Source organism: Tamandua tetradactyla, chromosome 15 (assembly GCF_023851605.1).
Source record: "Tamandua tetradactyla isolate mTamTet1 chromosome 15, mTamTet1.pri, whole genome shotgun sequence".
Taxonomy (NCBI): Eukaryota; Metazoa; Chordata; class Mammalia; order Pilosa; family Myrmecophagidae; genus Tamandua; species Tamandua tetradactyla.
In genome coordinates, this window is record NC_135341.1 from 76,335,081 (window position 1) to 76,346,771 (window position 11,691).

The window sequence follows — 11,691 nt, forward strand, 5'->3', positions numbered from 1 at the left end:
GTTCCATCTCCCTACCCCATATTAGTGACAGACTCTTCTAATGTGAAAAATTTAGAATTGCCATAGCCAAACACCCCTAAAGAGAGGGATGGAAAGATCAAAGGTGTGGTGGAGTTACACAGAGAAGATAGGATTTAACAAATGAATATGAATGCTGTGTCATTAAATTGATATCTCTTTTCGTCTCCAGTATTTTAGAGCAGCTAGAAGTAAAAACCTAAAATCATGAAATTGTAACCCATTTCAAAGTCTGAAATATGTTCTACAACTAATCGTGGTGCCGTGCTTTGATATTTATAGCTTTTTTGTATATATGTCATTTTTCACAAAAAAAAGAAGGAAAAAAGTCGATTGTGATAAAAAAATATTTAAGCCCTCTAGCCTACTATATTCTGGAGCAGCTAGAAGAAAAATATCAGAAGATCGTATGGTAGCCCATGACAAACTCTGGGATCTGTTATGTAACTATTTGTTGAAGGTTGTTTTGAAAACTATTGTTTTTTTATTTCTTTGCTTTGTACATATGTTATACTATAGAATAAAAAAAAAGTTAAAAAAAAATGTTATGCAGTTGGCTCAGTGGTAGAATGCTTGCCTTCCATGCGGGAGACTTGGATTTGATTCCCAGACCATGTACCGTACCCCATCCCGCCAAAAAAAAATGTTATGGTGAATGTTTTAAAATGTCATACTATTGCATATATTTATATACATAAAACAAAACACAATATCCATTAATCCACATCACAAACCATGTTTTAAATTTTAATTCCCAAAAGAACATCACATACAGGAGATTCTGAGAGAGCAGAGAATGTTACAGCCATGAGAAGTAGAATCCACCAGCCAGTGACCTTTGGAAATGAAGAAGAAAAAATGCCTCCCAGAGAGCATCATGAGACAGCAAGCCAGAAGAGGAAGCTAGAAGATGATGCCATGTTCACCACGTGCCTTTTAGATGAAAGAGAATTCCTGACCGTGTTTGCCATGTGCCTTTCCACTTGAGAGAGAAATCTTGAACTTCATCAGCCTTCTAGAATCAAGGTATCTTTCCCTGGATGCCTTAGATTGGACATTTCGATAGACTATTTTCTTGGCCTTAGAATTGTAAACTAGTAACTTTTTAAATTCCCCTTTTTAAAAGCCATTCCATTTCTGGTATATTGCATTCTGACAGTTGGCAAACTAGAACACTACTGTTTGCCTTAGGGACCCCCAAATGATAAAGGGACTTAGCTGTGTGGTCTCCCCACCCTCTCCACTGCCAGGGAGCCCACCCAGACCACACATCTAGTTTGATTACCTAAGCATCGTCATGGACTTTGATGGATTTAAGATACATAATGTAAATGCATGACACTGCAATGGTAGAGACCAGCAATTCACCATCCTGCTCAGCCGTATTGACCCATCCCGGACACCACCTTCCCTCTGCGTGGCCCCAGCACTGCTGCCAGGCAGTCCTCACTTACAGAGAAACACACAAATAACAATGTGCCCAGCTTGCTTCTCTCATCACCCCTGGAAGAGTAATACACAAGGGAACAAAGCAGCCAAGGGATAAGATCTCCTGAAAAGAACTTGCCATACTCAGAGAAGATTCCAGGGGCTAAAAACTAAAGACTTCCCTCCGTCTTTTAGAAAAATGAATCAGAGGCAAAGCGGCTATTTTGGTGTCTTCTCTGGAAGGCGCGACTCAATCTGGTTGCAGCTCCAATCCCCCATGCCCACTTTCTCCACCAGCCAGGAGCCAGCGATCCTTAAAACGAGGCTGTCAACTCCACCAGTCTCCACTAGAGGCCACAGGTGAGCGAGGTGGGCCCAGGGCTCAACCCGGGCTGATTCTGGTCTACCTGGTTCCCAGGTTTCAATGCCCCCGCTGCTCCCGCCACCACCCACACTGGGAACTCTGAGCTTCGGTGCATCTGGTCTCGTGGTGAGCAGGGAAGCACTTTTGGAAAGTTAGAAAGACCAGTCTTCGGATGAGTAGCCCTGGGTTGGGCCCGGGCTGGGAGAGGACTGCAGGCTGTATTTCAGAGCAACGCCCTGCCTCCCCCGGTGGGCTGGAGGGAAGATTCTGGTGACAATGGAAACAGCTGCAAGAACCTCAAGATGTCCCTTTGCCCAGCCCCTAGGTCCTGCCCCATGAGAGTCACATAGACCCTCCACTACTAGCTGACTTTAACCAACTTCTTTCAGCACACCAAGTAAAGTGCTGGGAACTTCACCTGCTTATCTCATTTCCCGTTCCTATATTCATTATGTAGATAAGGAAACAAGCTCAAGGTTGCTTCTGGGCTGGGTGCAGACTCTGAGCTCTGAACTCCTGCATATGCGGAAGAGGAAAGGACTGTGGGGTAGGCTTCTAGGGGCAGGGGCAGGAAGGTCGGCAGATGATGGGTTTCTTCCCTCTGCTTTCTCCTGAGGACCAGAAGGCAGGCTTAACCCGCTCTGCTTTCAGTAAGGCTGTGCTGGGAGCCTGCCACATACCATGCCAGGGCAGGGGCTCAGGCAGGCCCTGGAAACTCTGGCAGAATGAATCCCAGGGAGTGGGGGAGTGGGGGTGGGGGGTGGGGCTCAGAGGCTCTGTCACCCGGGCGCCCTCCCACTCCCTTCTTCCTGCTACCACTTCCATGGCATGGAGACAAAACGATGAAGCAGGGGAACGAGAGGGCAGCCGCCGTGTTCCCATCCGTTCATTCACCATAGTTTCCTGAATGATCCCCGTGAGTTGCAAGATACTTTGAAAAATGTTACTGTAAAGAATAATAGGGACAATCTTATATTAACAGCAATTTAGGCAACATTGTTTTCATACCTATTTTTCCTTGAAGATTAGAACTTTGATTTATCATTGGAACAGTCTTTGGCCAAAAGTAGAACAAGGAAAGATGAGCTAAGTCTGACAAAGGATGACCAATGGTTGAAAGCTCCCAATCCAGTACTGCTATAACTCGAGACTATAATTAAAAAGAAAAGAAAAATACCATATCAAAATTCAAACGACCTAAAATAAGTATCAAATGAAATAAACCACATTCGAAAACACGTTTCTAACAAAAGTCAATCTGAAGCTGTGTTTTGCAGTCTTTACCCACAGTGGCACTTCTTATTTATCACATAACCAATTATCCCTGATTGTGTAGGGCTAACTCCTCTGGTTCCATTACTTTTCTGTATTTTACCTTACAGAGCCTTAATATCTCTTCTAATGAGTAATAGCATTACTGTGGTAACTGGGAGTAAATGTGGTAAAGAAGAAATTCTAACAATATTACAAGAATCCATGCTACATAGCATATATGATTAAGAGTTTTCTCTGGTGAGGAATCTAACTACATAACAAATATTACACTATTACGGCAATAGTGATTTTTAAGAAAGTTATTCCATGCTATAGATGCAAAAACATAATTATTTAAAATATTTGTTTTATAAACACAAACTGCACCATTATACAGCAACATGATAAAAGAAGCACTATGTAATTTGGAACCAATAAAACTGAAAGATTTCCTCTACTTTGTAGCACATATAAGGGGACATGCATATCTTTATGTTAAAAATGGAAGATATTCAACTATATAGACAAGGAATGGAACGATGTACAGATATATATATAATATAATCTCATTTTTGTTTAAAGAAAAAGTTATAAATGAAAAGTTAAAATTGAAAGGATATACACCAAGCTGATAACAATGGTTGCAGTTACTTGAAGGGAATGACAGAAGACAGTGCATAGAAAAAGGAACCTCCACGGGAGGGTTTGTACAAAGGGATGACAAGATAGGACTTGTGTTTTCCAGCTATTACATTCTGAATAGATTCGGGGGGTGGGCAGGCAGTGAAGAGAATGTAGCAATAATATGAACAAGATTATTTAAACCAGATAAAAAGCAGGGCTCATATGGCAATGCAAATTATTAGGTTTCATGCTTCTATAACTTTTTGTCTGCTTGTTTGTTCTTCTGGTAAACTTCTATATTGTAACTTTTTGGAAAAACACAGGCTTTGGACTTAAACAGACCTATAATCAAATCCTGCCTTCACCATTTACTGGCTTTATAACCCCAGACAGGGTAATCATGCTGATCCTTAATTTTCTCAACAGTAACTGTGAGGATTAAATGAGGGCAGGTACTGTGTTTATGTTAACCAGTTCCTAGCAGAGTACCTGGTACATCATATATATTTTTATCCAATAAATAAGTACAAGCTTGGCATATAGTAGGCAACAAAAAATTATTATGATGATGATGGGAAAAAGTATTCACTCTCTCCTCCATGCCTTGACTTTGAAAGATCTTTATTGTGGTTATATTATAATCTAATTATTTGTTTAAGTGGCTATCTCCAACTGGACTATGAACTCCTCAGTGGCAGAAATCCCTTTTTATAAAGTTTTCTTTTAAATTAGAGAAGTTGTAGGCTTATAGAAAAATCATGTAAAAATACTGCACTCCCATATCTCCCCCTATTGTTGACACTTTGCAGTAGTATGGTACATTTGTTACAACTGATAAAAGAATATTAAAATTTTACTGTTAACTGTAGTCCATAGTTTCATTAGGTGTATTTTTCCCATGTACCACCCAATTAACACCTTACATTAGTGTGGTACATTCATTATAATTCATGAAAGAACATTTTTATACTTATACTATTAACTATAGTGTATCATTTCTTATAGGGTTCACTGCATTATACAGTCCTATGTTTTATCTTTTAATTTTTATACTAGTAACATATATATATGACCCAAAATTTCCCCTTTTAACTACATTCACAAATATAATTCAGTACTGCTTTTACACTCACAATAATGTGCTACCATCACCACCGTCTATTTCTAAAACTTAACAATGGACCCAGATAGAAATTCTGTATAAATTAAGCATTTAACTTCCCATTCTTTACCTTCAATCTAGCCTCTGGTAACCTATATTCTAGATTCCAATTCCATGAGTTTCCTTATTCTAATTATTTTATATAAGTAAAATCAAACAATATTTGTTTTTTTGTGTGTCTGGCTTATTTCACTCAACATGTTTTCAAGGTTCAGCCACGATGGCCCATGAACCAGAACTCCGTTTATTTTTAATGGTAATCATATTGCACTGAATGGCATATACCACATTTTGATTTTCCATTCATTGGTTGATGGACACTTGGGTTGCTTCCATCTTTTGGCAACTGTGAATAATTCTGCTATGAACATACGTGTGTATATAACTGTTAGAGTCCGTGCTTCCAATTCTTTTGGGTATACAGTGAGTAGAGGGATTGCTGGGTCATATGGTAATTCTATACTTAGCTTTCTGAAGGATTTCCAAATTGTCTTCAACAGTGGCTGCACCATTTTACATTCCCACCAGCAATGCATGAGAATATTTCTCCATTTCACTCCAACATTTAAAATTTTCACATCCATTCTAGTGGGTGTGAAATGATATCTCCTTATGGTTTTGTTTTGCATTTCCCTAATAGCTAATTATGTTAATATCTTTTCATGTGCCTTTTAAACCATTTCTATATCCTCTTTGGAGAAATTTTTATTGAAGTCTTTTGCCCATTTTCAAATTGGGTTGTTTGTCTTGTTGTTGAATTGTAAGTTTTCTTTATATACGCTTGATAGAAAGCCTTTACCATATCAGATATATGGTTTACAAATATTTTCTCCTATTGACTAGGTTGTCTTTTCACTTTGTGACAAAGTCCTATCATGCACAAAAGTTTTTAATTTTGATGAGGTCCCATTTATCTATTTTTTTTTCTTTTGTTGATAGCACTTTGGATGTAAAGTCCAAGAAATCATGCTTAACACAAGATCCTGAAGATGCTTCCCTACATTTTCTTCCAGGAGTTTATAAGCCCAGTGCTTATATTTAGGTCTTTAATCCATTTTGAGTTAATTCTATATAAGGTGTGAGATAGGGGTCTTTTTCATTCTTTCACGTGTGGGTATCCAGTTCTCTTAGCACTATTTGTTGAAGAGACTATTCTTTCCCAATTAAGTGGACTTGAGAGTCTTGTCAAAAATCAATTGACCATAGATTTGAAGGTTTATTTCTGTACTCTCAATTTGAAGGAATCCCTTATTTATTTTTGTGCCTCCAGAGCCTAACATTTTGGAAAAAGGTGAAGGTAATCAACTAAAGACAGTTTCACTTTGAAAAATGATATCTCTTGTTCTGGGGCCAAAATGAAACAGAGTAGAGTTTCTTTGGAGTGGAGAAGATGGAAGATAAAAAGAACAACTGTCAAATGACCTTGATTTCTGAAGGTACTTCTTTGTCCTTGAATTATTCATATCTCATCTCACCCAAAAAAGAAGGGAGGAGGCTTACCAAAATATGTATAATAATAGAATATCTGTGGAAGGATATGCAGGAAGCTAGTGATGTGACTGCCTTAGAGAAGGGGTGGGTGGAAGTAGAAAAGTGTGGGAAAAAAATTGAGCCCTCATCATTGGAAAATGAATAGAAAATGAGAAAAATGAACTTTTATAAAAAACAAAATGCTTTTAACCAATAAATTACTATATTAGTTAGATTTGTAAGCTATAAAAGAGTGGATACTTTTAACTCTTACACTATTTATCTCTGCTCTCAACACCCAAAGAAAAGAAATTGTGATACTTCTTTATGCTATAAATATTTACTTTTTCAGAAGTGAAGATTGAAACTTAACTTCTCTGGAGTTAAGTTTTAAGAATTCTGAAACATTTTTTAGGTAATTACACAAAGCTATAAAACTGTGGCCAGTAAGAAAATGAATGGTTCATCAAATTATTTCATTAGTATAAATTAATTAGATTCCTATCAGTGTTTGTGTTTAGAGCTATAAAAAGCTGAGCATCACTCCTGTTGGTTGAGATGAACAATCTTACTAGTTCATTTTGCTGCTGCTGAAGAACATATTAATAAATGATTTATGACATTTTTCTGAAACTTCAATACAACTGAAAAGCATTTTTTATAATCTTCTATAGAGGTTCATTATTCTATATATGCATTTTGAATCTTATTAATATCTATGTATTCTTTTAAAAAAAAAGAAACACATACAACCAATAGGACAAACAATAGATGAAGAAAGCAGAGAAGAAAATAGTAGATCTTTTAGTATAAAAAAATGAAGCTAGGAGTAAGGTTATTATATAAAATTGAATGTCAGCCATATGTAGTTAGCATGGGCAGTGAAATTTGCTCTGAGTTTTCTAGTGGATAAAATAGTGTGAGAAGCATGATCAGTTATACTGGTTATAACATATGTAGATTAAAAACAAACCAGTTGCTGAAGAGGGGCAGGTTTTTTGACAATGAGGCTCAAGGAAAAATGTTACCATCTATTTCATTTGCATGAAGGGGATAATGTGCAGAGGGCTAAGATTAAGATGCCTGCAACAACATCAAGAGATTGCCAAGGGGCATGAAATCCCTAGAAAGTAGTCTGTGTTGGAAAATGACAGAAAAGCACAAAAATGAGTTACGTAGAAGGCAAGACCACAGGCTGAATGTGGTTGTCTAGGTGGGATAAGCAACTTGGGAGTTTGAGAAGAATGGAAAAGATTTGAAAATGCCACTAATTTTTAAATGTCACAGAATTTAGTAATAGATGAAGTTACAGTCTAGATGAAATTACATAACATATATAGACCTCAGACCAGTTAATCTAATTTTATGACTATTCTGAAAGAAAATTAAGATGATCCAAGGTCATGAGTGGAGATAGCATAAGGTCAAGGGGTGAGATGATTCTGTATTAATAAGGAACTTAATGTCCAGGAACTTTAATAATTCTTCGATTACTTGCACACATCCACATTAAAAAATTATTAATTAAATTTATATTTAAAAAGGCAGTTTCTGAAATGACTAATGATGACCCACATGGCCCAGGCAGGGTAAGAAGTCAAAGGAAGTCATGAGGAGTTCATGGGTTCTGAAATAAGAACCATCAAGATTGCAGCATTTCAGAGGAGATATAAAGAAATAAGAGAAGTAGAAGGTAAAGAGGATGGGCCAAAGTCAAGAAGTTTCAATTTCTAGATTGCTGAAGTTGACCAGTTGCAGGGGATGAGAATCAATACTCACTCAGCTTTGAAAGTCTTCAAGCCTGATTAAAACCTGACTTTACTACAAAAAAGCATTAAAAATAATCCATAAAGCAAAATGGTTGAAGAAAAACCCAATCTCTATATCTTTTCTAGCTATAAAAGTAAATTTTATAAGTGTGCTTATCTCCCATTGTTCTTATATTTTAAAGACAATGGGGAAATTAAAAGGAAAATACAATTACAAATTTAGGTTTTGTTTTGCGTATTAAATTATTTTTCTTCATAAGTTAATATATAAAAGCCTACAAGGCAGATGACTTCAGTAGAAGAAGTATACATACATCTGGTATTTTAAATACATTTGATTACTAATTAATGAATGTAGATGAACTATCTATGGATTTATCTGTTTCCAATAGATTTATTTTTTTAGTTAAAATGGCAATATGCAGACACTAGATTAAATCCTAAAATCAACAGTGTTTTCCAAGGGAAAAATTGAATTTCTTTTAGACATTGTAGTGAGCATGTTGTGTGTTCTAGTTTCCTAGCTGCTGGAATGCAATATACCAGAAACGGAATGGCTTTTAAAAAGGGGATTTATTAAGCTGCAAGTTTATAAGTTCTAAGGCTGAGATAATGTCCCAATTAAAACAAGTCTGCAGAAATGTCCAATCAAAGGTATCCAGGGAAAGATACCTTGGTTCAAGAAGGCTGATGAAGTTTGGGTTTCTCTCTCAAATGAGAAGGCACATGGTGAACACAGTCATGCTTTCTCTCTCTGCTGGAAGGGCACATGGTGAGCAAGGCATCATGTGCTAGCTTTCTCTCCTTGCTTCCTGCTTCATGAATCTCCCTGGGAGGCATTTTCCTTCTTTATCTCCAAAGGTCAGCTTGTGGGCTCTCATGGTTGTCATTCTTCTCTGGCTCTCTCTGAATCACACTCATTCTCCTCCAAAATGTTTCTCTTTTATAGGACTCCAGAAACTTATGAAGACCCACCCAAATGGGTGGAGACATGTCATCATCTAATACAGCTCAACAGCCACTCTTTATTAAATCACATCTCCAGGGAGATGATCTGATTACAGTTCCAAACATATAGTATCGAACAGGAATTATTCTGCCTTTATGAAATAGGATTTAGATTAAAACATGGCTTTTCTAGGGGACATACATCCTTTCAAACCAGCACATTGTGCTACTGAAATGCTTGACAAACACATTTCAAATGGTTTAGATATAAATAACTGGAAAACCACTGGGGAATTGCAAAACTGAGCAATATGCTTTTGTTTCGCCATTCCCTTCAGTAATCATTTATTGGCTTACACCACACATTCCTGGATGGTTTATCATTTTAAATCATCTTTGTTTTCTTTCTTAATTCTTGTTCTGTTTTCTGAAAATAAAAATAAAACATATTTTCTAAAAAAACAACAAAAAATGACCACTCTGAACATTACAGAATGGTGTAACTTATAAGTCTCTCATAATTTTGTTCCCTACAACCACTGTTTAAGTTTTAGTATATATCATGAAAGATTTCTTTTCACCTTAATATTTTTCTAAAGCATGGAATTTGATAAGAAATCTGAGAAAAGTAACATAGAAAAATAGAGAAGAAAAGAAGACAGTTGAAAACAGTTGAGCACTAGCTATGTGTTTGGTGCCAGCTAGCTGCTCCTTATCAAATACTTCATTTTAAGTTCCCAGCAATCCTGCATTTTTTTTTCAATTTAAAAGACACACAATGTCAATTTCCTTGTTTTGATAATGTACTATAGCTATGTAAGATGCTACAGTTGGGGAAATCTGGGTGGTGGTGACATGAGAACTTTCTATATTATTTTTATAACTTCTTGCGAGTCCATAATTATTTCAAGATTAAAAGTTAACAACTAAGGCACAGGGAGGGATTAAATAATTTGCTTTAAGGTCACACTGTTAGGAAATAAAAATTAAGTATATAATATTTGAGATGGAAATAGTTACTTAGTGACAAATTAGCTAAATCAATTCCTTTAACAGATTCATTCAGAATCATGTAAGCACCTACTGTATTCCTGGTATACTTTCTAGACACTGAGCATAAAAAGGATGGATAAGATTCAGTAACTGTTTTACAAGAGCTCCTAGTCTAGTAGGTCATCATTTATTAAGCATCTATTATATAGATTTTAGAGGTAAAGGTAAGGAAAAAATGAATTAGAGACATAATCCTTAACCTCAAAACAAAATAAAAGAGCTTTCAATCATATTCCTAGGAATGTATATGCTATGCGTAGACAAATACTCAGCGTGCTATAATCCAGGGGTTGACCTTCTAATTTATAGAGTACCTTCACAATAAGAAAGTCTAATTTCCTTTTTACTTGAGACATTTAAAAAAAGAGATGAGAAATATAATTAATTAACTAAAATTCCAAATTACAGTATACATAGTTCCTAATTAATGAAAATCCATGGAATATATCTTTCTCTCTTTCCTTGCTCCTGTAATTCACTTTGTATAATATACTTTAGCACTTAGGTATATATTGCTTTCTGCTGTTAGCTGGATATCTTTTCTCTCCATTTATGTTTTGAGCTAATTAAAAGCTGTTTTTCACTTCCTAACCCCATGATTCTGAACATGTAGTTGGTAATGAATAAATGCTAATTGACTTCAACTCTAGCAACCATATGTTATTGCCATGGAGAATTAGCTATAATATTTACCAAGAAGGTACAAATCAATTAAATTTCATTTAATTAATAATTACCAGGAGATTATTGTAGTTTTCTACAATATTCCCAGATCATTCCTGAACATTCAAAAATATATTAATATCTCCACAAAAACTGTTAAAAGAAACTGAAAAAGATCAGACTTCAATTAGACATAGGAATGAAGCTGATCTGGTGAGGATCTGGTAAATCAGACTACAGGGTAAAGGCTGATGTTGTCTGTATTTTAAAACAAACTTCAGTGTGAGATGAAAGGAAGAGATGTCTATTTTGTCCAAAATTTATATTTTCTGCAGCAACTATCTATTTTAACCTGTCTGGTCAGTTTATCTAAACAACCTAATTATAAGGAACTAAGAATATGGAATGAGATCTTGTTGTTTTATATAGGTTATTGTAATACCCTGATACATTCCACAGTACTTTGGGCAGAAAATTAAAAAAGTATTTGCAAAGTCCCTTGAGGGACTGGAGAAAAAAATGTGGAACTATTTAACTGCCCCACCCCTACCCCGGGGGAATTCCTGGTATTCTCTCAAGCAATAGGGACTCCCGATTTAATAAGCCAAACATCTGAGCTTAAGGTTTGCCCTTATGAAACTTATTTCTGTAATGGTGAAGCTGAGCCTACTTATAATTATGCTCAAGAGCCATCCCCAGATAACCTCTTTTGTTGCTCAGATGTGGTTCTCTTTCTAAGCCAAACTCTGCAAATAAACTCACTACCCTTCCCACTATGTGGGACATGATTCCCAGGGGTATAAGTCTCCCTGGCTACCTGCGACATGACTCTCAGAGATGAGCCTGGCCCTGGCATCATGAGATTGATATTTTCTTCTCAACCAAAAGTGGAAAGAGAAATGAAACAAAGTTTCAGTGGCTAACGGATTTCAAATAGA

General features: G+C 36.2%; 1 protein-coding gene across 1 annotated transcript in view; it reads right to left on the reverse strand.

The window, feature by feature from the left end:
- Window positions 1-11,691, reverse strand: part of ACAD11 (acyl-CoA dehydrogenase family member 11) — a 122,068-nt gene that overhangs the window by 76,416 nt on the left and 33,961 nt on the right. The window contains exon 6 of the mRNA XM_077130136.1: window positions 2,819-2,960. Within this exon, the coding sequence (XP_076986251.1) occupies window positions 2,819-2,960 (142 nt within the window). The remainder of the gene's footprint in view (window positions 1-2,818; window positions 2,961-11,691) is intronic.